Raw genomic sequence first — 26,685 nt, 5'->3', positions numbered from 1 at the left:
CCATATGATGTGGTCTCACGCCAACAGCCATTAACCACGAACTGTCGATGAGCTCATCTGTGTGATGTCATCTCAGGGGGAAAGGGAATGCAATGATATACTGCATAGTCCTCTTATTGTATAGCAGCAGGCACTTGACTCGTAATGGGACACATTCTTTATTTGAGTTAAGGAAAAACGGAAAAAAAGAGCGAGATTTACATTATAGCCAATTATCCAGTGTAATGGAAAGCAACAGTGGCAGGTTAACTGCTGCAATGGAGCACAGTGACAACATTGTGTCATTACACTTCTGATATAACTAGCTCCTTCTACTACAACAGCCCCTGTTTGGAACAGTGACCTATTAGGGCATGTCTGAACATTGGAGTGTGGAAAAGAGACTTTGGAGCTGGAGAGTGCTGATACATTGATGTCAAACTGGATGGCTGTAAATGCAACATGGCAAAAAAAAGCTCCTGTTGATATTGCATATAGATCAAAATAAAATCCAGTCATGGAGGAAGTGACATTTCAGGAAGAAATCAAAGAGTTTGATTTTCAAATTGTGTTGAGTGTATGCATTAAAAGGGAAATTTCAGTTGCATTCTATTAATGTTTACAAGTGCCCAAGGCATTAGGGAGCACTCCATAGAACATTGTTATACAGCTTAGAGCAGGGGTTCTCAATTTTTTTGACACACAGCAGAGCTGTTGGTCGCGACGACATCACTTTTCTTTTTTTTATCGTTTCTTGATTTTAAAAATCGTCTTTTTTTTTGGTTACCAATGCGCAACCCCAACGGCACCTTCCCACAACCTTAAGTATAGTTTGAGAACCGCTGGTTTAGAGAAAACAATGCTCCCCCTTCCCAAAATTCTATTTTTGACTCAGAAGTAAAAATAGAATTTGTGGAAAATGACATTGGAATTGGGACAGTCAAGATGATCTCTACAGTATAAACTAAATAAACCAAGCCCAGCAGCATGGCAGGTAGGTAGATCATAAGTTACTTGAACTGGCAATTGTGGGCTCCATTTGACAGTGACAGATTGCCATATAAACATGGAATCTACAGTAGTTGTTTGTTGTTTTCCCACAAAGTTTACATTGACTCTAGAGGTAGACTTTGTAGGAAACAACATTGATGAGTTAAACCAAACTGAATAGCCGCAGGCTCAGCTTCACAACTTCAGCATCAAAAACGTAGATCAAAACATGCCAACTATAAACAGCTATTAACTGTTCCCTTAGTAACAATCTAGTGCTTTTATGAGGGCCCACATTTGGAGAAATGTGATTTCTTTGTGTTGAAAACACAAACTGAAAACAAAGTGAACTTAATGAAAAACAGACAGTGGAAGTGGGCAGTCCTGATCTGTATCAAATTAAATAGACATGATATCATTGTCACGATCGTAACTTAGATCAAAAGTACGTCTACTATAAATTGTATGGAGTGCAGGGATTTTGTCTCCTTATTGTTCTTTGGAAAGAGGATAAATCATGATTTTGTTCATCTATCAGGAGATTTCACAGTACGCTGTTATCACCCCCTCAAGTCTCCTCCAGCGGACTAGTTATATACATGATTGATGCGCTTGTTTGTTAATGTGTGTGCTGAATTGGTTTGTTTATAGGCACATGTGCTTGAGTGTCTGCATGAAAATATCTACAATTGTTTGTACGTGCGTGCGTGCATCCACATGCTTGAGTATGTGACTACAGTGAGGTCAAGTTTAAGTGGCCACAGCAGCACTCTTTCCAAGAGAGAACTGCGCTGTCATCTCTCCAGGAACCAGAGAGGGTGAACTATGTCATGCTATAACCACGCACGACAGCAAAGGGACGTGGTTTCTCAATCTCAAAACCATCATTAGATTACGTGTGGAGATTGAAGCCAATGTACGAGGAAGTTTTCATACGAAATCAACTTTTTCCATTTAACACAAATAACAGACAACATTCAACTGAAGAAAAAACATACATACGCCTCCTTTGGCCAAATAAACTCTATCTGTCATCAAATATTCTCCACCACTGTGGTTTTACAGCAAATAATCCCCTGATTAGAAGTCAAATAAAGCCCGGCCAAGAATGAATTACCCAATTTTCACTGTTTACGAGACGAGGCCATACATACGTTTGAGACAAAGCACACTAATCAGAGATTACGCTGCAGCTACCACCTGGCTCTTTAGTGATAAAGGGCAGTCTCCAGCTATGAAAAAAAAACACACAATTCACAAAAGCTGCTGTGTGTACAGTATGTCAGTAAAATCATATGATTATCCTCTGGTGCCAGTGTTTTGCTATGGTTAACACTCTTCTCACGCACCTCCCCCACAACCAGCATGCTCAATGTTCTCCAGCTGGCCTACTGAAACCCTGTGTGCCCTCACACTGGATGTGCACCATGCTATGCAGCACCGCTTTGGAGCAACAAAATGCAATGATAACACAGAACATTAAACCGAAAGCTTTACTGCTTGTAGGCAGTGAAGGGTGCTTTACGAGGAAAGTGAGGAAATTAACGCTTGAAAGATCTGGGTTTCTATTGGGCTGTGCTGTGCCTGTGGGTTTCCTGGTTCAGACAACATTACTCAGCACCACTTTGGGCCAACAAAATGCAATGATATATACATAAATGCATAAACTGGCAAATTCACTGCTTAGTTTGTGGCGCCTTTTATGACACTGTGGCTCACACTTAATGATGTAATAATGAATCATTGCAAGAAATAGAGGGTTTTCTATTTGACTGCCAGCATGTTGAAGATGTGTGCTGGATTGGAATGGTTTCATACTGACCTCAGTAATTTTACTGACTAAACATGACGGACTGTTGGAGCTGTGTACTTCAGGTTTACAGAAGGAGGTGTGAGAGGGAGGGAGGGAGAGAGAGAGAGAGAGAGAGAGAGAGAGAGAGAGAGAGAGAGAGAGAGAGAGAGAGAGAGAGAGAGAGAGAGAGAGAGAGAGAGAGAGAAATGAATAAATGTAAAAGTACACACACACACACACACACACACACACACACACACACACACACACACACACACACACACACACACACACACACACACACACACACACACACACACACACACACACACACACACACACACAGAAACAGATAGACAAACAGACAGAAAAATTCAGAGAAAGAAGGGAAGTCTTGTTGAGAATCAGCAGAGTCCCGATGGACTCAGCTCTGTTCTGGCCCAGGCTCAGAGCATCTTCTGATGCAGTTAGAGATGGTAATAGAGCATGTCTTCCCAAATCCCCTGAGCTATACTGCGGGCAGCCAATAGTTTCAAGCAGCAGAGCATAACACTTCCACACCAACTACAATGGCCTGGTTCCCATTAGCTTCTCACCCAGGGAGCTTCTCAGTCTGCGGTAACGTCATGCTGAGCTGTCCTCTCACTCACTCACAGGGCTGGAGAGTGCTTTCTTCAATCAATGTGTTGCTATGGTTCAATGAACGTTGCAGAGAGAGATCCAAACTCACTGCAACATGTGGACGCGCTTTGTTACCTTAAAAACACCCTATGAGTTATTCATTCTTCCTCTTCTTTATTTTCCATTCCTCCAATAGAGTTATCCGAGAGGGCTGCGTTCAAAGGCTGTTCACAGATCTGGAAAAGCACTTACAGCGACCCTAACAATGTTTTCCAATGACAATATGGGGGATAGTAAGTGGGAAAAAGGCTGAGAACAAAACTGTGTGTCACCTTTTAGAAGCCAAACCGAAGTCTAATATGCTATAAAATAGCACAGGTGCTAAGGTCATCTTGAATTAGATTGTTTTGAAATGTACAGTGCATAAAGCAACTATTCTCTTGAAGATAATGTGAGAAACACATGTGCTGGAGAATTTACTGACTCCCCCTATTGTTGAAAAATTGCAGTCGTATTTGATTTAGGGTTTTGAGTGTACTGGGACACGCACACACCATGCTTTCATAACATTGTGGGTTTGAATCCACAGAGTTATATCTAACACAAAAGCCACTTTAATCTTTTGAAAGTGACATCCTTTCTTCTCAACATCATTATATTTGACTTTTATATCCCCCCTCGGGGCAAGCCAAGAGAATCGCATCATCATATCCAAATATCATATCTTTCACAGTCTGTACTGCCAGAGGAAACTTGGCAACCGGCAAATGTCAATAACGATGGCACCGTTTAAAGTATCACCTTTGCTAATCTATTATTTAGAAATATTCTCCTAATCACATGCCATGAAAAACATGTTTCAACAGTCAAGTTGGTAACACAGGATTTCTTGGTATCGGGACCACACACACACACACACACACACACACACACACACACACACACACACACACACACACACACACACACACACACACACACACACACACACACACACACACACACACACACACACACACACACACACACACACACACACACACACACACACACACACACACACACATTCCTGTCTCCTCTCTGTTTTTCTCGCTTTCTGTCTCTTCCTCAACTCTCTGCCCTCTCCATTCCCCTCCATCGAGTTTCTCTTATCAGACATTTGACCTTTTGCCAACTGACTGCTTGGGCAGATTCAATCACCTATGAGCACGCAGACAGTAATGCCCAATTTATGCTCCGTAGTACGACAGACACATTTAAAATAGAAACTAGCCAATCTACAAACTCACAATGTGTCGCAGAGGTACAGCTAATTGCAGTTGTAGATCTGCTATTTTCGGTATGAATCATGCTTAAGCTGGCACAGCCCTGAGCCGTCTCAGTACAACAAAGTGCATGGCGGTCGGTGGTTTGTGCCGTGCTAGTAGAGTCCCACAAATCATCATTCCTTTTGTGTTGGGACTCCAAAGCTTCCCATAGTCTGTATTCCCTCCGGCTGGAGATTTCTAAACCCGCTCATCCACAGGGTCTACGTGCATCTAAACATTCACACCGACAGACATTCCCACATCAACAAACATTACCACATGAAAGATAGACTTAACAACACAGCAGACCGCAGCGTTTCCCACGGCGGGTGTTTTCTCAGATGGGAGAAAAAGCACAGCAAAAGCGCAGGGAAGGTGGATTGTAAACAATGTGATTCATCACGGCAAGGACAGGCCTGCGCTCTGTTTCTGATAAAGACCTGGTAAATAGTTTATTGTTTCTCTGGGTCTGGCAGTGTAGAGACTACACACAGCAGATTGTATCAGCAAATCATATCCAGCCAACCAGATCATACCTGCATATATAATACTGGAGGGACTGTTCATAGACAGTGATTCAAAGTACAAGTGATCATACTATTTAAACGAGAACTGTGATTATGCTGTGCTGTGGAACCTACACAGTAGATGCAGCAATAGTCCTATTTTAGTAGGGAACAGAGTGCTACAAGGAAAATCTGGACGTCGCCTTCACCGTCGTTTTCCATATGATATTTCCAATGGAATTTGTTAATTGGACTTTGGATATCGTCTCTGTCGGGTGGAAACCTCATACTGTATGTCCAAAACTGTTACTTTTCAGGATTCAAATTCAAAAGTAGCAAAAGTAGCAGATCGACAAGCTCAAAATGTGTCGCTACGCGGTTCAAGCTTGCAGATCTACTACTTTTGATACTTTTGTGTGGCACTGTAGTATGATCAAGTGGGGCTTTCATTTACGAAAAAGAATATGGAGATAAGAGGTTTCTGCCCGACAGCGACGATATATTAACCACATGCGCATTGATAGGTATTAGAATAACTGCAGCAATGGCCAGACCGCACTCTCGCATGGCATGACATCAATGGCCAATCAGAAATCAGCTATCTCAAAAAGAACAAACTGTGGTTCTGATGTAGTAATGCTGCATGATGGATGCAAGTGGACTTCTGGAATTGTAAAGTACACTAAAACTATTTTCATAGGCACGTATCTACAGTTTATGATTCATAGCATGGCTGTATGTTTTGGTGCTATAAATGTTAACTTCTGAAAGGGGGAAAATCCCTTACCTGATATGAGCTCCTGGAGGCTGTAGCGGTACAGGAGGTGGTCATGGCCCTGGAACTGCTGTGGCCCTTGGCAGAGGGCCCGACACTCCACATCTGCTTTGTAATAATCTACCAAGGCCTCCTCGAACATCACTATGGCCCCCTCATAGTCCCCTCTGTCATATAGCCTCACACCAGCTGTGAAGGAACGCTGGGTACACAGAGAAAGAGAGAGAGAGAGAGAGAGAGAGAGAGAGAGAGAGAGAGAGAGAGAGAGAGAGAGAGAGAGAGAGAGAGAGAGAGAGAGAGAGAGATGAATAAATGTAAAAGTACTTCTTGTGTTGTGTTGTTTTTGTTACCATCGGAATGTGTGGTTTATTTTCTTCATTTCATTCTGTTTATTATTACTTTTATGTTGTTGTGTGCTGAAATGTAAAAGCACTTTGAACTGCATCCTATGTATGAAAGAAATATCTAGTATTGTAATAAAAGTGCTTTATAAAAAGGTACATTTGACATGGCTTTTAAAGAAACACATAAAAAGAGGGACAGAGAAGGGAGAGAAGTAAAGGTATGTGGAATTATTTCTTCCTTAATAATAACAACCTGTACAGACACAGAGAGAGAGGAAGAGTGAGGGGGAGTAAGAGAGATAGACAGAAATACAGAGGAGAGGAATTCTCCTGCTAACCACAAACAGCACCAAGTGACCTAAACGAGTTCTCTCTCATTAAACTGCAGTGACCGCAAAAACAAAGGCCTCCTTCATACGGGACAACAGCCACTGTTCACCCCGTGCAGATAGCAGAGGAGCATATTAACCCGAATCAGCCTCTGGCTGACTAGACAGTTTGGCAAGGTGCAAAGACATCTGAGGACAAAAGCTGGCAAAAAAAGAAGGCAGCATGCTGCAGTGATTAACCCATTAAGAGCGGGAACGCATCTGTGTGTCATTTTAAGATTTCTTTGGCTATTCAAAAATAGCAGATCTACAAGCTCATATCGCGGCACCGTTGTGCCGTGCTATGAGCTTATAGATCTGCTATTTAAAAAAAAAAAATTAAGTGAACATTTTAACTCAAATCTTTGCTTCTGGGGGATTCTACAAATGTCTTCTAAATCCTAACATTTATTTTCAAAGAAATGATGTTGCTATAATTTCAGTAGTCCTCAAGGACCTTGAAAATAATATGTATTTGGCCCTCAAAATATGTTGTTCCAGGGACCCCCCAGAAGCAAAGATTTGAGTTAAAAATGTTGGCTTAAAATAAAAAAATATGTATATATATTCAAAGATTTGCACACATTTTCACGATTTTTCAAAAAAAGCAGATCTACAAGCTCATAACGCGGCACCGAGTGCCGCGCTATGAGCTTGTATATCTGCTATTTTTGAATAGCCCAAAGAAATCTAAAAATGACACACGTGCTGCGTTCCCGGTCTTAATAGGTTAATGATAAAGCTGGATGATGATAAAGACGGACGTCGCTCGATTGGTTCATAGCAATGATGCGGAACGGAGGAAAGAGCGAGGGTGCGAACAATGGAACAATAGAAGAACTGAAGAGAAGGAAGGAAGGAAGGAAAGGATGAAAGAAAGGGAGTGAGGATGGACGGGAGAGACAGTAGCAAGGATGGTACGAAAATGAATTTAAAAAAAGGGAAAAAACGCAGAGAAAACAAAGCAAGGAAGGAAAGAATGTAGGCAGAGATAATGAACAAACAAAGGAATATTGTTTAAAACTAAGGGTCAGAATCCAAACAGGGGACTCAAGAGGTTCTGTCTCACCTGGTGAGGTCGGGCTTCACGGTCCACAAAGTGGTCCTCTTGGACGCCCTGCAGGTCCTTGTACTGCTCCAGGTTCTGACCCATCTCAACATGTTCTGGATTGGCCTGGAAGTAAGTGTGGGCCGCCGCCGCTGCCTTGTCGGGCTGCTTCAACTATGGAGACACAGGAATACAAAAGAAAATAGTTCAGATTTCTCTGGACAAACTCTGGAGTCATAAACAATCTTAAACAAACACTCAACATGCAAAAGTACATCAGAGACGGAGAGAGGGAGGGAGAGAGGTCCATCCACAGTTCAAGTGAATGGGAGATGCTGTTGTCATTTGCCAGCTGGGGTTCTGTGTTCATACACATGGACTGAGCCAAACAACATTTCCCAGCATTTGGTTTATTTCATACAACATCAGTTGGGGGCAAGAAGAAAATAACCATGACAGGCTGACAGCCCCCTTCAACACATAAACACTGTCCTCAGTCCATCTGTCTCCAGCTGGGTGAGCAATGCCTTTAGTTCAAATAAATTACTAATTATATGCCGAATCCAACAAATTAAAAAATAATGAAAAACTGGAGAGCTTGCAACATTCTGGCAGCTTTGTAACTTGTTATCACTTGGTAGAAAAAAGAAAATCAACATCAATAGAGTACCGAAGTCCTGACGTCACTCCCACTACCCCTTGGTCACAGCGTTATTTTTTGTATTGGAAATCCCATAGAGAAATCTCAGATCCCGTCATATAAGAACTGTGTTCCAAAAATAAACAAACCACCCGCCGATTTTGTCAGGTATGCGACTCTGTGTCCTTTATGACATTGAGTTACATTTGATAACGACTGTGTTTGGATAAATTAGTACTTTTTCACCGTCAGTTGATGCTTCATATCCATATGAAATGGAACACAGTTCTTATATGACGTGATCTAAGATTCCCCTATGGAAATTCCAATACAAAAAATAACTCCCATGACCCAGGGGGATAGCACCCTCTAGCGCCCTCTGATGTCAAACTTCGGTATAGAAGCTACAGTATGCCTCTGCTTTTACAATAATACAATATTGTTTCTCTGACTTTCACAAATAAAGACTAATGAGAAATCATCCTTTGAAGATTTGAAAGCCTTAATGTGGTAGAATGCCTCATTATTGATGATAGATGCATCTAAAATAATGTTGGTGGTAATGTAAACTTCTCTGTCCTGCTCATAATATGACACTGAATATGGGTAAAGTATGTGCCCTTTTTACTTAATGTACTTAGGCAAGAGATCTGAGGAAGTTCTTCAAATGCTCCTCCAAATGAGCCCCGACTTGTCTGCCAAAAATAACAAGGTACATTCAATCCATAACTAATTTATACCCATCAGGCATTTTGGAACCCATTAGTAATTGAATAACTATGACAAAAGTGAATATTTTGAAGAGACAGACTGTTCTCAGACTCTTCCTGTCAGTGGGGCGAGCTGCCATCCTTTTGACGGAAAAATCTCCAGCATGATGGATGAGCTTCCTGAGCTGACAGAATGTGGGATTCATGACTGTTGACGTATCACAGTGAAATAATCACAGCGTTCCGCTCCTTAACCGAAACATTTGTGCAAAATAAACAAGATAGAAGTACTCTGGCAAGCAGTGTCATTTCATGGGATAAGATAGAAGTACTCTGGCAAGCATTGTCATTTCATGGGATAAACAAGACACACTAATTATTGCAGTTGTAGCTAGTAAGGATGTGTGTGTGTGTGTGTGTGTGTGTGTGTGTGTGTGTGTGTGTGTGTGTGTGTGTGTGTGTGTGTGTGTGTGTGTGTGTGTGTGTGTGTGTGTGTGTGTGTCTTGTGTGTCTTATGTGTGTGCAAGTGTTTGAGTTGGATGCGAGTGCAATTGCGCAAACTAGATATGATATGAATGGAGCTGAACGGGAGAACTTCAAGACGCTACTGGGACGCTACAGGGACGCTACATGGTCGTAAATGGACGTAAACTTCCGCATTCCATTCTTACGATGGGAGTCAAGGCTAATGTCATCACTCTCATACGCAATCACGCTGGGTGGCTCACAAAAGTCCAACCCTCGTCTGCTGCTGCTCGCGCTGGTCGGTGACGTTAAATGCGCCACGGCAGTAAGGTGAGTGTCATAATTGCACGTGTGTGCACTAATGGGTATATTGTACAGACTGTCATGTGTAAATTGTTAAAATGATAGAAACCAGCGGTTGTCATATCTTAGCAGCTGGCCAAGCCTGTCTGAAGAACTGAGAGCTAGACTTCTTCATAGTGTTTAATCCACTTGACCTAACATGTAACCTAATGTGTAACTATGTAACCCTCACACCCCACTATATATTATTGACAGGTCATGTTGCGTGAGGACATGACATCACAAATTCACTCATTTGTGGCTGTGCCTAACTGACAGTGAGTAGAGGAACACGCTATTCTATTGGGTTATCTATTGGACTGCTTATGCTTCCCATGATTATTGTATTCCCTCTGACTGGAGACTTCTAAAACTGCTCATCCAGAAAGTTGCGTGCATCTAAACATTCACGCCGACAGACATTCATTCCCACAACAACAAACAGTCCCACATGAAAGATAAACTGAACAACACAACAGACCACAGTGTTTCCCAGCGCAGGTGTTTTCTTAGATGGGAGGAAAGGCGCTGGTATGAAGGTATGAAGGTGGTTTGTACAGTATGTGATTCATCACATCAAGGACAGGCCTGCACTCTGTTTCTAATAAAGTCCTGGTAAATTGTTTATTGTTTCTCTGGGTCTGGCAGTGCAGAGACTATACACACAGCAGATTGTATCAGTAAATTATATCCAGCCAACAGATCATACCTGCCTACTTATATATACTGGAATAACTGTTCATATACAGCAAAATGTGATTATGTCAATGCACGAGTGATACAAAGTTACTTAAATGAGAACAGTGATTTTGATGCACTGTGGAACCTGCAGTGATCGTAGAAGTCCTACTTAACATGGAATAGAGCGCTGTAGGGCACACCTGGAAGTTACCTCCATTTTAGGTTCTCAACCTTCAAAAGGGATTTTGGATGAAGGCCTATTAAGAGAGTTGAAAGGGACCAACCCGTAGGTGTCACTAGTGCAGCGATAGAAAACACCCTCCCTCCCGTGCCGGCTTCCCACCCACAAATGCAGCCAATTGTGTTCGTTGGAGCAGCCGCCCAAGCTGGCAGCACCGAACTAAAATCTCAACAGTGGTGGGTAGATACTTTACCCCTGCTATTCATCCAGTTCTGCATACATTTTAAGTAGTAAGTAGTATTTCCTTAAGAGTGACAGTGGCTCTAACTTTATATTTGTATGTATTTATTTTTGCACTCAACAAACCGTCATCAATTGTCTGAAATCAATCAAAAAGGAAAAAGATACAGTAATCTAACAAAGCTGAAGCATCTCCACTCACTGTACTGTCTCTGGCCAGCAGAGGCAGAGAGGAGATTCTACCTCTCATGTGAAATCTGAGGACTTACTTACTCCTGCCATGGCGTTGTCACAACCTCTGGACTGACTGAGGAATCACGGGTGGACTATTGTATACCAGGAACTAAAAGGACTTCCAGATGTTAGGAACCTGGAAGAGGCTTTCCCACCATCGCACCTTCGCTCCTGCTACCCCAGCCCCACCCATACACCAGTTAACATCGCCATACCTTTTACATCAAAGCTTGGTAAACCTCAAAAGAGACTTTATTCTCAAGGCTTACCCTCATACGGCTGTTTCAATACAGACAGAGGACATAAGGCAGAGGAGCAACTTGCTTCTAACAGGAAAAGTCATGACGTGTCATGCAGCCATCTTTCATTCCTTTGCAGAAAGATATACTGAGGGATACCTCCTTAACCATTTAAGTAACTGATTTAGAAGAACCCTTCCTTTGAATAACGTCTCCTTTCTTGTCTGTTCAGATTGTAATCAGATTCAAGTCCAAGCTCAGGCCAGTATGTGCCAATTGTGCCATATCATGCACATGCATCTGCCTTGTGAACTTTATCTCTCTCTCATCTTTCTCTTTTCCCTCAACCGCATTATATCGGATCAAAAATAGCTTAATACAAGTAATATCATCATCATATCATGCATCCTCATTTATTACGAAATGCATTCGCAACAAATGCGTCAAAAGAGCAACGTAGTAAGATTAAGTAGAGAATGGAATGTGTAGCGTGGTTGCAGAATGTCCAGTGGTGTCCTGTAGCTCACTGTAGGCAGAGGACACCGCCTTCATCATATCCCTGACAGGTGCAAAACTAAAGCCATTTCATACTGTCACTCTTAACAGCGGGCAGAGGATGTCTGCTAAAATGTCTACAACTATAGATTATCTTCTTAGTGATTATTCTATCAATTACGCTTTAAATAATTATTTTCATCATATAAACAAATCAACAATTCTAATACATTTATTATAATCTACTAGATTGATTGGTCTGATTAACCTAATAATTGATAAAATCAATAGGTTTGATTACCTGTTGCACCCCTACTGTACACCAATCAGCACTTTGTTTGCCAAGATGAAGGTGAATGCGACACAAGAGTTTGTGTCCCGTGTGACACTGAATCTTTTCGTATGACAAAACATGTACACATTTCCAAAGAACGATTTCACTGTTTGACAAAGTCTAGGGTCTTTCATCAAGTGGCAGAAAAGAGAAGAGGGAATAGAAAGCGTGGGCACACTGGGCAGGCTTGCTCAGTCACCTCTGAAAGGCCAGAGACTCTAAGGTGCCATCGAGTGCATTCCTGCTGAGGCAATGCCCACAGCTGAGCAGGAGCTACTCTGCAGAGCCCCAGAGCAAGACGTAGAGGCAAGCTTGGTGTGTTGGAGTGAATGAGACAGAGAAAGGGAGAGCAAGTCGGAGACCAAGACAACCCACATGCTGGGACGAGGTACAGGGAGACATTTTTGTTTCCCATCCAAAGTGTCGCTGACAGAGTGCCAACAACATGAGATGTGGTATCCAGAAAAGAACGGCCCTGAGGATTGAGGAGGGAGTCAGTCAACCTACTGCAGCCACCTGGGGAGGCACTGGACCCACCTGCAGTACGATTGACCCCCCCCCCCCCATTACCCCCTCTCCTCCCACTCCACAACCGCCTAAGGGACGGCCTGGCTCAGGCCAGAGAAGGAAGGGGATCAACTTCAGCACGCCACCCCACCACAAACACAGCTGTGGCCGCGGCCGTGCCAGACCCCATTGTCCTGGGGCCCGAGACATGCATAGTACAGGGAATCCTTGAATGTGGAGGTTCTCTGTGTGATGTCATCATTATCGCCTCTTTAATCACCTGGGAGCGGGTCAGGGGGGAGTCAATGAAAAATGACTCAAAACTGCGTACGGTTTCATCATTCGCTCACGTCAAAGTTAGTTAGGAATAGTAGTGTACTCCAGGGATCGTACTCCTAAAACAGAACACTTAAGGGAGGAGAAATAGTTTGAAAACACTTAACATTTCCGAGTTTTCATTTTGAGTGACAATTAAAATGTATCCAAGTGTAAAAAAAAAGAAAAGAAAAATGCTCTCCAAAGAGTAAAAGAAAACAAACACACGTTCAATATCCTCCATGGGAGCAGTTCATTGGAAGCAGTACAGTGGAGGAACTGACCTGACTCATTCTGGCTCCATAATGAATTTTAAGTCATATTCAATATTGCTGACCTGCATACTTATAAAGAGGTCACCGATTTATGGAGGCGGATGATAGTGCTGAGGGCTGCTGGGAGCCAAAAATGTAATATCGGTAACTCATTCAACCAAGCTACAGCCAAGCTCACCTGTTTTCCCCTCTTTCATTAAAAACACATTTCACATTAACAAAATGCAGTAGCCCCTAAAGATGAAGGAGCGGAAATCTATCGCAGTTTATGAGTTAGATTACACTTGTAAGAGAGGAGGGAAATGGAAAATTATATAGCCTAAAGACAGTCGTGCATGGTTAAATCAAAATTCTTTCCATTATCGTGCCTCACCAGCTCAGACAAAGAGTGGAAATTGATGTTTTAGGAAAGTTTAGCTTCTTGACTGAATAATTTGCCCCAAAGCTCTACTGGTCCTGCGTTGTAAATAATGAGCTCAAGACTGTAACTTCAAATAGTATTCATTAGTGATATTTACTTTCCTTTTTTAGGTTTCACATTTTACAAAGTCAAAATAGGAGCCTGAGTTACATTAACCAAGTCACCGTGCTAATGGTGTTATTAACCACTGAACCATTGTTTGAAACGTTTTCAACATTTAAAAATAAATCAAAAATAGCAGTTCAACACAACACATTGTGAGCTTAGAGATGCTTGCTATTCGTTGTACGAAGAAGTATATAGGGCTTAAGTGTTGTCTTCTCAAACTTGATTACATTTTTTCAATTCGCCAGTCAAACGTTTTGCTAAATACAGACAGATGATAGAAAATCACACACAGAACAAGAAAAATTGAATTCAGTTTGTTCACACACTTCAGACCAGCCATTCTTCAATCCGCCATGAAAAGCTGGCCTTTCAACACATACAGTAAACCTTGTACAGAGTGCGTACAGTTTTCCTCTCTCATGAATTTCAAAGAAGCACCTGTAGAGGTGAATGAGTGCTGCTCAGTATGAAACCTCAGCTTGCCCTCCTCGCTCAAGAGCAACTTGTGTTAAAGCTGCTTGGACCGCCCTGCCACTCTGAAGAAAATGCTCTTGATGTGGGCATCGGGGGTGCCAAGTCAAACAGCTATTTGCATGACTTGCTCCTTAGGGGCCTCATGCTCACTTCACAGGTATGGAAATAGGACTGAGGTGGCGCCAAAAGTAGAGAAGCTGGTGCAGTGATGAAGAGCACGTATCCACATGCCACAAAACCTGTGACAGTTAAACAGATGCCCTTGTCAGGGCTGACACTAAGGACCACTCAGCGGAGTGAGCAAAAAAATATTATATATATATATATATATATATATATATATATATATATATATATATACTTTTTTTTTTAAATGGGCTCAGTCCGCCAATAACCAATAACTGTACACGATGAGTGGTCAAACCTGGCAACCACAAAGCTTGCATACATCAGAGATAATGTATTTCAGTGGCTTTCTAAGATTCCCCAAAAGGTTGGAAACTTCTGGTAAAGTAGATTGGGGTCAGTGCTCACTGCTCAGGTTAGAAGAGGGGGGACCACAATGGAAATAAGGACTTTATTCAGTTTTATCCTTGACTGTGTTTCAAGGATGTATGATTGATTTGTACGTTTATGCAATCTAAATAAACAAAACGAAACGAAAATCAATCAGATAAAAGAATAAATACAGGAGCAAAAGTCCATGCAGCTCAGATTTACAATTGAAAACAATGTGGTCCCTTCTCTCCAGCCTTTCCATGGGTCTGTTCCCCATCAGGGACCCATAGAAAAACAACACTCCCACCTCCCAGCATGTAGTTAAGGCTGTACGTGTCAAGCGTATGTCTGTGGCTCTTCCATACACAAATATTTCTAATTACTGCAGTTAAACAGCCAGTTAGCCCTGCTAATCCTCAGCTGACAAGGACATGACCCTCCTCAGAAGCTATTTTAAGTTATTATTGGCTGCTTTGCACAACTTAGCACTGTGCATATTTCAGCAGGCAGATTTGCTAGCATGATAACAGCAGCCATGCACAGCCAATAATGGTTTTAAGACCATTGGGCAAAAAATACCTTCTCCTCAAAAATGAAAAAATAAAAATGAAAATGCTTGGAGATACCATATCTTAGGAATGCACTTGGGAGAAACCGCCACATCGTTACGAAGCCATCCTTTATATCTGAGGATGTTGCAAGCTCAGTTTACATGCCGGCAGACATAACAAGTGGATGATTAAGTTCTGTGTGAAGGGCCTTTTCTCTCCAGACAAAAACACATCTTCAGTTTAACCTCACAGTTGCACAATCTCTGGAAAGCAGAGGAAGAAATAAAGGGGAGTGTAGAAGCGTTTCTATGTGCGGGTGGCACCTTCGAGCAGATTGCGAAACAGTGAGACAATGTTCAACTGTTAGCAGCAGGGTGCAAACCTCATTCTGTACAATTTACACCTCAAACTGTGGAACTGCAAACAGAAGGAAGGCCATCTTTGTTGCTCTGGTCCTTAACATTCCATCCAGCTGTTTGGAAAGCACAGAGTCCCCATCTGGGGCGTGATTTAATGGGACTGCATAAACATCATAGTACATTTCCAACCATATTGCAGGTTTACTGTCACTGAACCAATATTTGTGTTTTGAGGCAAAGTTTTAAAATTCTGGACTAGGTGTTGTTTATCCTACAAACAACCATGAAAACCACACAGCGTCTATCTTTGGTATGCTAGCAAATCCATGAACTCAGATGTGTGTAATGAAGCCAAACATTAGCAACTCGTAGACACAACACAAGGGATAATTTATGATAAAGAAACCTATGGAAACAAACGTTTCAGAGTTGTTATAGGAACTTGGCAGGAGAATTCCAGAGGAAATATCAGGCTGTGATCTGTAAAAAAAAAACACCTGGGTTTTGCTGGGATATTGGAATTACAATAATGACAACTGCAGTTTCACAAGAGGCTGCAGTTAATGAGAGATTAATGTGTTTTAAACAGCCTTCTAAATGTTTATGGTGCTGTGCAGGATCCCTTGCCTATAAATCCCGTTTGATGTCAAACCAATTAGTTCTGTTCATTGGAAATGCACTAGTGTTTTCTCAGCCTTCAAGTGTTGGAAATAATGTGGATGACTGTGTCCACGCTGCGGTTGCAACTGCAAATTAATACGTTTTCATCAAAACATGGCAGCTATACTGAATTGTTGTTTGTGCTAAATCTACTTATTAAACCCGGAAATTGGCTATTAAACTATCCATACAGACATGAGTCTCACGGTTTATGCAAAGAAAATGTATTTGGTGGTTTAAGATTTTTAATTAACAGACACATAAGTAAAGTGCCATACAACTCATCATTGGCTGGCTCCTGGATAAAAGGATCTGGTTTAAAATATAATAAAATAGACCATTTCACAATACTTGCTGTAAATCACTACCAAATGGCTCTATGATTGAAGTTTCATTTTCCTGGCGTGGAAAGGAATATACACCCATTTTATCTCATAAACAGACCATTTCATAGATCCATGTGTAAGTCCATGTGTTAGCTGTAGTAGCAGCTATGTCTTTTGGGAGTTGGCATCATGAACTTTTAAGTATAGGAAAACGCATACACAAGCCCGTGGCCTGCTGGGAGAGTAAAATGTCCCCTCGATGAGTAATGTCGTAATTCTATAAAAGCGGTAGTCTTCCTTCCATTTCAGGTCAGTTCAAAAGCACACAAAGCATTGATTCACTGTTCAGGCAAGTCTTTCGAATTCTTGGAACCATGAAAAACTACTCCTGTCTGATGTTTTATCCTGTATTTCCATTGGATGACCTCCTGCTGTAGGAGAATTTGTAGACAAGTATCTAATCAGAGTTCACTTTTAAGTTTGCCAAGAGTCACCCATTTTCCTTACACACATACGTACACGTACACTGTACATGCTTGGACACACGCACGCACGAAAGCATACAGGCACACACACACAACTTAAACACTAAATAGTTAGAGGGTGCCGGTGACGTGAGCATGACGCTAATTGGGCAGGAAAACATTACAGTTCTACAAATAAACCTTTCCATAATGGACCCTTAAACAGGCCTTTTCATTCCTAAATAACCGTGATTGACTAAAACAGCTTTGGGACATGTCTACTGTATACACGCAAGCCACTGAATGTTAGCACTGTACATTACAGGTGTGAATAAGTCACTTGATCGTCTCGGCTGACTGGCTAAACTAATCAGACGGCGGCTTGTTTTCACTTCACCGCTAAAGCACACAACACTTTAACGCAACATCAGGGCTATAACTCACATCCCTGCCATACTAGCCACAGTGAAGCATGCCTACATTTAAATTACAACACACGACTAGGACATGTTAAGCGCATGCTGTGGAAAACATGCACACAGGGCTGGGGGGGAGCTAAAGGGAGGAATTATGTTGTTTGTGACATCATGAGTTGAGAGGTCAGGGCTCCCCTTGTCGAGCATGTCGTCCTCTTTCAACCTCTCCCCCTTCCCCATCCCTCCTCCTCTCGTCCATCTCCACATGCTGACAGCCCTACACACTGGGCTCTTCTCTTGCCTGTCCTCGCCCCACCCTGGCCTGAGCTAGCGCACGTTCCTCCTATAAGGTCATGCCTGTGGAATGCCTGAAAAAACCAAGCCGCCGTCACCACTGTAAAAAGGCTCTTTCATTGAATGAGGGCTTTCTGGAGACACGAAAGACCAGGGAGAGCTGTCCCGACGAACCCCCCCCCCCCCACAACCAACCACCACCACCCTCCCACCCATTACCCCCCTCCCCCGCCCCATCCTTCATCTCTCTTATAAAGTCGTGACAGGAGGCGTGCACTCCACTGTATGTGAAAAAGAAAACAGAGGAAGAATAATCTTGCCACTGCACGGGAGCAGAGAGTGGACTTCCGTTGGGGTAGCGTGCCCAGGCTGCTGTGTGGTCTCTGGGTTGTGAATGGAGAGAGGCAGACTGCTGGCTTTGATTAAGGGAACACAACACCAAGGCCTATACGCTCTGTCATTGTGGACTAAACCTCACCAGGAACCTAGAATGGGGAACAGACGGTCACTCGACCAGAACCTCTTAGTTACCAAAGCACAATTCAAGTCTATTATAAAGTAATCAAATATCTGGCTGAGCTGAATGGAGGGGGTTGTTTGTATGTCTGTAACTGGTCCGGCTCCGTGGTTGACATCATTTGATTGGTGGGATTAGCCCTCTTCCATCTCCAGTGACAAACCACCTGAGCCTCTGTGGAGTTCCCGGTGAAACACTAGACGACTTCGTCCCGAGGCTACCCCACGACATCAACTACTGTATCCTTAGTCAACCATCAAGCTCGTTCCCACGTCTGCCCTCGCTTCCTGGGCAGTATCGGGACACACAAGGCCCGCTTTGTACGCCAACCTCACAACACAAGGTGTAGGAGTTTTGAGTTGTGCAGACAGGGTGGAAAATTGCCTTTAATGTCCGGGCCGCCCCCCTCCTCCTCTTCCTCTTCACACCTCTCTCACGTTTTCTCCTGCTCCATGTACAGTCAGTGACATACTCTCCTTTCTTTCTAGCAACATCTAAAAACAGGCCTGGCTGTCCTGACGTTGTTATTTTTACACCATGATCCCAAACGCCACTGGTTTTCCATTCACATAAAAGAGCCCTTTTCTGTGGAGTGGAAAACATTTCCAACCAGTGTCAGAAATCTGAAACGCGGCCAGAAGTTGTGTTGTGTCCCTGTCACTTTGTAGGTTGCTCATTTTGGTTGCGGATTGGGTACACGTGTGTAGGAGGGGTTCTACACAGAGCAACGGCTGAGGAACCCAATGATGCAGAATTTCACAGATGCTGGCTGAGGATGGTGGGTTGAGGAGCCGGGGTTTCTCATGTAGCTGTAGCCGCCGTTTAACAATGACTTGGCAGTGCTAGTGTTGACCAAAAAGATCAGAACTGACCTCAAACTCACAGGAGATAACTAGAAACAAAGGCACTTCAGATGTTTTGCAGATATTTCACCCAAACACCCTCCTTGTAAAGCCCCCGAAATGAGGGGATTTCCCGTCTGAGGATGACATTACGAGGAATGGTGCACTTTAGGGAAACATTTACGGGAGGGAACCCTCCGAGACAGGGGTCAAGGGTCGCCCTCTCATGCTAGCGTGGGCATGTTCAGCTTTTCCACCGGAGCTTGTAAAGATGTCGAGTTGGGAAAAAAAGAGGAGGTGGATTCTGTGTGGTGTCTGAGTGTTAAATCCAAAGTAGTGAAGCATTTTGTGTGGGTTTGGAGGAGAAGCATTGAGGAGGAGGCAATGGGAGCGCTCTGTGTGTGTGTATGCACGATACCAGACAATGCCAGCATTCATCCAGCCGCTTGGTTCTAGTTCTGTCCCTGCCCTCCCTAACCCAGAGAAATATAAAATGTATTTGTTCCTGTTGAAGTCAATGTGGTGCTGTAGGACAGCCGAGCAGCTTGTAAAGGACAACGGCTGACCTCCTGTATCTGTGGTTTTCAGTTGAGGGAGGCTTCACAGAAAGGAAATACACTGACACAAGCAAAACTTTTATTACACAAATGTATAATAAAATCCTATTTTAAAATGTTATTATTTTTATTACTCTCCGCCAGGAGAGTATTGTTATCACTGCGTTTTCACTTTCTAAACATGACACACCGATTGGTCAAGCCTCACGTGACACGTGAAATACTGTGATCTGATTGGCTAGTGACGCCACCGGGCCTATATATACATGGCATCACTCTGACAGTGTCTCCGCCACTGTCAGAGTGAGGTAAGACGGGAACCATGAAATGGCTGCATGGCTGATACATAATTGGCAGATAGGACAGATAGGACATTTATATAGACAGGAGGGATATGACATAGGACACTTATACAGACAGGAGGGATAGGACACTCACACAGACAGAACGGAAGAGGACACTTACCCAGACAGGTTGGATAGGACACTTACATATACAAGAGGGATAGCGACCTATAAATACATGTGTCACTGTGATAAGCCAGATTCCAATACCGAAAATCCGGCCACTAGCTCACTCCCAGACCTTCGAACCGGAAGTAGTCAAGTAGTCGCGGTCCAATTGTTCCCATCTGTCTTATTGGACAGATAGGACAGATAGGACACTTATATAGACAGGAGGGATATGACACTTACATAGACAGGACGGATAGGACAGGAGGGATAGAACACTTACACAGAATGAACGGAAGAGGACACTTACCCAGACAGGATGGATAGGACACTTACATATACAAGAGGGATAGCGACCTTCGCGACCTTCGAACCAACACAAGTCTTCTGGCGGAGAGTTGTGCTCCGAGGAGCACTTTTTCTAGTTTATTTTTGTAAGAACTGTATTACACTGTGGCCTCTAGTTTGAACTTGGTAGAATGGCACACTAGGCCGAAACTAGAGTTTTTTTATTCATTATTCCACATAGATACTAACAAAATCTCCTGTCAGTCCTGAGATTCCCAAGTATTGATTTCCATGGAGGGCGTGTAATTACAGGGTGACTTAACCTTAAACAGTCAACAATGTGAGTAGAAGTCATGGGCTCGCCTCGACTACATCAGTGGCTGCTTAAAAACTGTGATTTGTTCTTGTGAAGTCTCGCGTGTCACCATACGATCAGAGATTTCAATGAATTCAATGAATGTGCTAAAACTGGGTGGAAACAATTCAGAAATGTTTAAAAAAAAAATAACAGCATTGAAGAACAAATGCAAAGAAAGGGCGGTCCTCTATATTGGGACAGTATCAGGATTTGTTTTCTCTGGTATTCTAGCCCATACTTTGCATTTAGATTTCCCCAGACATATCAGTAGGTGGAGATCACTGATCAGGGTACATGAGACTATTTCTTGTGTGTTCCAGCTCTCTTTATCACAGACTAAGATGCCCATGTTATGGAAAGAATCCATGTTTTTTCTAGTGGCCACGTTCCATCACCAAAGGTGTTGAACGATTATCGTCCTGTGGTGTTTACCTCATTAGTTAAAAAAGGTTTTGAACTAATCGTGAAGAGGAGTTTATTGGTCATGACACAATCATAACTGAACCACTTCAATGTGTGTATCAAGCAAAGAAGGGGGTAGACTCAGAGAGTTGATGCTACATGGATTTTGTTGTTGGACACATGGAGTGCAAGAGGATGTGTGTACGCTTATGCTTTGGCTTATTTCTCATCAGCTTTCAACTGCATGCAGCCCCATATTCTAGCTTGCAGTCTTTCTGGAATATCTGGCACTGACTTTGGCCCTATGTTTGCTGGTCGACTTCCTGACAATGAGGTCATACAGAACCATTTTTTAATTACACTTTCTGAGGCCCTGATGTGTTCTAAACTAAAAGGATCACCCCCGGGATGCGTTTTGTTGCTTTTGTTATTGTGCTCTACAACAATGCCTGCCAGATTATGTTTGAATCAAGGTTTATAATCAAGTTTGTTGATGATTCTGTGAATGTCAGCCTCCTGCTGATGAGGTAGGTAGGTGGACCATGGTCCAGCCTTGGATATTTTCATGAAATGGTCTGATGATTCATACTTGTAACTCAATATCTCCAAGACAAAAAAGATGCTTATCGACTTTCACCAAACCCTCCTGTCACGGCACCCACTTTCATTAATGGCATAGCTGTGGAGACAGTAAGCCAACATTGTACTTGGGGACCATCCAGCATAACAAAATTACTCCATCTGCAAAAAGGCTAATCAGAGAGTATTTGTCCTGTGAATGTTAACAGCTCTTGAAAAAAATAAATCACTTCTATTATAAATCTTTACTTTTGCAATGATTTGTTGGTTTGGCAACCTCTGCATGGTTAGCAAAATAGGCAGGGAAAGATTGTTAAACTTTTACCAAAGTCCCTTGGCACTAACTGATGATCTTGACCATGTTTATCAAGTTAGAGTCACTCAGGGGGCAAAGGCCATTCTGGCGGACCCCCAACACCCTCTTCATACAGAGTTTCGACGAGGGAAAGGTACAAAGATCCTTTGTTCCCTCAGCTGCTGAGCTTTTGACCAAAAACTGTAGAGTTTATTATGATGGCATGTATTGTATGTTACTGTATGTATTTATATTTATCTATTCTATTATGTGTATTGATTGTGTTGACTACTGTTAAAAACCATTAAAGATAAAGACTAAAGAAATAACTTAATCAGCCATAAAACATTGCAATGTTACACAAGTTGGCAGTGTTTTGTCAGCACCAAAAGAACAAGCTCCGATCACACAGTACATATTGGGAGGTTATATACTGTAACTGTATACAATAGGATTCGGGTTAAAAAACTGTCAACGCTGCACTTCAAAAAGGTTAGTCTACTTTCCATGTCACTCAAGAATGTTAATCAGTACAGTTCATATGATTGAGTCTGTCAGCTATTGTGCCTTAGGCCTCTGCTTCTTTAAATGTGAAATGTCATGAGACAGTAGAGAGTAGAAAATGAGAAGTATAAGTGCCCTATGGACATTCAGTACTTTCTAGGTCCACTCCCTGATTGGGTAATGCCAGTCCCCATAGCTCATGTGTTCCTGTCTCTTTATTAGTCTATGGGTCCATCAATCAGCTACTCAAGAAGGAATGTCATAATTTATGTCATAAAAAACACAGTGACCAGCTTCAAACAATAGGAAGTAAAAGGTCAGGAATGTGGCAGGGGGCGGTGTGGTGGGGGGAGAAAGTGAAATAGCAAGCTCAACACAGTCTGAAGATCACCTGAAGGAGAAAAACATCTACCCCTCCCATCTCTTTACGGAGCTCAACGGTGGTGGTATGCAAGCAGAGACTAAAAAAGCCACCTGGATCCGCACACAGAATAGTGTGGGTTTAAGAAAGAGGGCTGAGGGCCTAGTCAGTCTGCATCCATTATATGAAGGCTTGCTTGAGGCTTCCAGGCCATGGAGAACCAACCCCATGTTTTCAGTCTTAATTATACATGTAGTACATCCAAAAGAAGGTCCTCAGCTCACTGATAAAAGCGTATTTCATCATGAGTCAGTTGAATTACACAGGTAGCCTAAGTGTGTGTGTGTGTGTGTGTGTGTGTGTGTGTGTGTGTGTGTGTGTGTGTGTGTGTGTGTGTGTGTGTGTGTGTGTGTGTGTGTGTGGGGGGGGGGGTATTATTGTTGGAGAGAGCTTAGTAATGGCAGCAGGCAGTAGTCAGTTCTCTTGGCAAGCAACTGCACTCCACAGCTCATGACGCTCGAGCCCTGGAGAGCTTAGATGGAGACGTACCTGGCTCAGCATCATTTCCCTTCCTCGCCCTTTTTTCTCAGACATTTTCACAAACACACTGTCTCTTTTCCAACTCTCTATTCCACTGCTTCCAACTGCTCTCTTTTTCGTTATTTCGTTCTTCTTTTTGTTCCTTTCCCTACAAATTCTTTCTTTATGCCATTATTCCACTTAACATAATTAAATCCAGCTTGATTCTAACGTGGAGGGATTTTGGTTCATGACAGCGATTACAATTTACAAATTGCAAATTACAACTTGGGCATTTGGCGGATGCTCTTTTCCAGAGTGACTTACAGTACAAGTGCAGTAGAGTAAGTGGCATGAACAAAACAAATGACAGGGTGAAATGGTCACGTAAATGTGTGCAGCTGTACCTTTAAGAAAACCCCATTCTCACATCAGATATCATGTAGACAAAACATCAAGAAAGTGATATTACTTCCCAGCCCTCTCTCTGTGTCTGTCTGTCTGTCTGTCTGTCTCACACACACACACACTTTCTCTCATTCTCCTCCCCCTTTGCTGCTGTCGGGCAGAAACCAAACCAGAAACCGTATCTCCATATTTAAATATTGAAGCATACTTATTTACGATCGACGGTAGATGCTGGGCCAATGAAACTAATATGAAAAGAGGTAGAGCCCGCACACCATTTTCCGGGTAAAGGATTTACTTTATTATTTGAGACAACGTTTCGATCTCACAGGATCTTCATCAGGTCAGTATGGTAGGCCAAATATCCCCCCCCCCCCCCAATACTATACTGACCTGATGAAGATTTTGTGAGATCGAAACGTCGGAAAGTAAATCCTTTACCTGGAAAACAGCTTTGTTCCATCTCTTTCCCATTCAGTTCCAGAAAGAAGTTCCCCTACAGGGGAACAGGATCCATGACACTGGAGTTCCATCAGGGTATGATCAGAGGGGGGTGGGAGTCATTAATGGGGGTGGGGGTGGGGATGGGGACAAGACAACACAGATGCTGAAGACTCTTCTAAACACTCAGTGGGAGGTAGAGGCGGATTGCAAATTCCTCAAAACAGGAAACGTATCCATTGCATATAACTGTGTGGCTCCGGGCTGTACACAGGCATGCCCACAATAGGGACAGCAGGATGAAAGAGGATAACTTTGCTAGTGTAAAGCTCTTCAGTTGATAAGAGAATAGAAAAGCTAAAAATACACAGGAAGGTCCAGTTAATTTAACCCGAACGTTTTTACACTTTTGGAGTAAAAAGAACTCTCTGGAATTTGCTGTGTTACTTTCTTTTTTGCCATTTAATTCTCCTATACTTTATACTTCATTCTCTACCTAGGCTGAAGCTAAGCTAAGCTTTATTTGTCATTTTTCAGTTTCTTTTCATCTTTGTCTACATAGGTCACGGACTAAAAAGATGACCGCAGTCGGACAACTTCTTTTTCTATTCCACTGAAACCGAGAAAGGAAAGCATCCATCACCGGTTCAGGATACTGGGTCCGTTTCTATGGCAGAGAGAGCATAACAGCACAAACCTAACAGTTCATGTTAAGTCTGGCCTCCCACGGCCCCATAAACCAGGGACAGTGCAGGGGAGGTTTGTGTATGTTGTGTAGCCGTCCTGAAAAGACCACATGTTAGCACTCACCACGTTTATAGAGACATACAGCCCCCATTACACAATGTCTAATAAATCGTCACACAGAAGGGTCTTTTAAGCACAGTAATAAACATGTGGACTTGTGCTGGAAATTTCATTAAAAAGCTGGAATGACTTTGCAATGAATAGCTGGCATACTTTAAAACAATTGAGAAATAGCCCCCCCCCCGCCCCCCAATATGTATAAATGTGTATGTATATGACCGTACATACACACACATGATTTGCGTTTATGGCATTGGCGGTCAGCATTCCAATGTGTTGCTTGCTGCCAGAAAGGCAAATCTAATTCCTTTAAATTGCATTTCACACAAGGCGTTGCAATAAATTTCACACATACATTGTGAAAATAAAGAAAACAAATAAACTCTGCAGTAGAGATGCATGACAGCAAGATGCAACTCATACTACTCGCCCCAGGCAGCTCATTTCAGACATAATTCTCAACCAGTTGCTACTTCCCACTGGGGTGCACCTCCAAAGCCCCCTACACCGCTGTGTCAGGGGTCAGCACGCTGCTACATTTCATCTGGCTTTTCACACACACTCACCATGTGTGTGTGGGTGTACGGACGCATGTGCGTGAAAAAAATCCAAACTTATCTGTCAGTGCACAGATGTGTGTGTGTGTGTGTGTGAGAGAGAGCATACACCGTATGTAAGTGGCCATATCTGTGTTTGTGTGTGTGGAAGTGGTCCTTAACTTAATATGTGTGTGTGTGTGTGTGTGTGTGTGTGTGTGTGTGTGTGTGTGTGTGTGTGTGTGTGTGTGTGTGTGTGTGTGTGCGCGTGTGTATATATGTATGTGTGTGTGTGTGTGTGTGTGTGTGTGTGTGTGTGTGTGTGTGTGTGTGTGTGTGTGTGTGTGTGTGTGTGTGTGTGTGTTTGCTTGCGTGTGTACAGACTGGCGTCACACTGGCGTCACGCTGTGATTTATTGCTGAAGGGTGGTGACTTTAATAACCTTGTCTCTCCAGGGAAGAGAAATGGTGGCATCTTCCTCTCAGTAAGTGTAAAGGTGGGCTAACACTGACTTCACACCAATGGTGGTATTCTGCTTCTGTGTTCTGAGAAAGCGGTTGGTTCCACAAATTACCAGAGTGAGGAGCTGTGGCAGGAGGCGGAGAAAGCAAAAAGCAGTGCTAAAAGGTTTAGGATAATTCAACTGTTTCGCTGGAGTTTGCAGCAAGACAAAGCCAACGAACAACCCAAAACTCACTGTGGTCTGAACTAGGCATGGACTATACATACACACAATGGTTATTTGGATGTTTCATATCAATTTCTTTCATATTCCAGAGAGCATGAAGGTGCACAGCAAATTCCATGGCAATCCAACCAGTTTATGATATATTGTTAGGGGCCACACAGTGTTGGATGGA

The 26,685-nt window shown here is 42.8% G+C and overlaps 1 protein-coding gene across 1 annotated transcript in view; it reads right to left on the bottom strand.

Moving 5' to 3' along the window:
• The window catches only part of p3h2 (prolyl 3-hydroxylase 2), a 76,106-nt gene that overhangs the window by 17,799 nt on the left and 31,622 nt on the right, over window positions 1-26,685 (bottom strand). Inside the window, exons 2-3 of the mRNA XM_084067733.1 lie at window positions 7,752-7,904; window positions 5,983-6,172 (exon numbers count right to left, since the gene is read on the bottom strand). Coding sequence (XP_083923859.1) covers window positions 5,983-6,172; window positions 7,752-7,904 — 343 coding nt within the window. The remainder of the gene's footprint in view (window positions 1-5,982; window positions 6,173-7,751; window positions 7,905-26,685) is intronic.

This window comes from Gymnoscopelus microlampas, assembly GCF_963454915.1.
Source record: "Gymnoscopelus microlampas genome assembly, chromosome: 9".
Classification (NCBI taxonomy): Eukaryota; Metazoa; Chordata; class Actinopteri; order Myctophiformes; family Myctophidae; genus Gymnoscopelus; species Gymnoscopelus microlampas.
The sequence above is the reverse complement of the archived record's forward strand: the minus strand, read 5'-3'. Positions and strand labels throughout refer to the sequence as shown.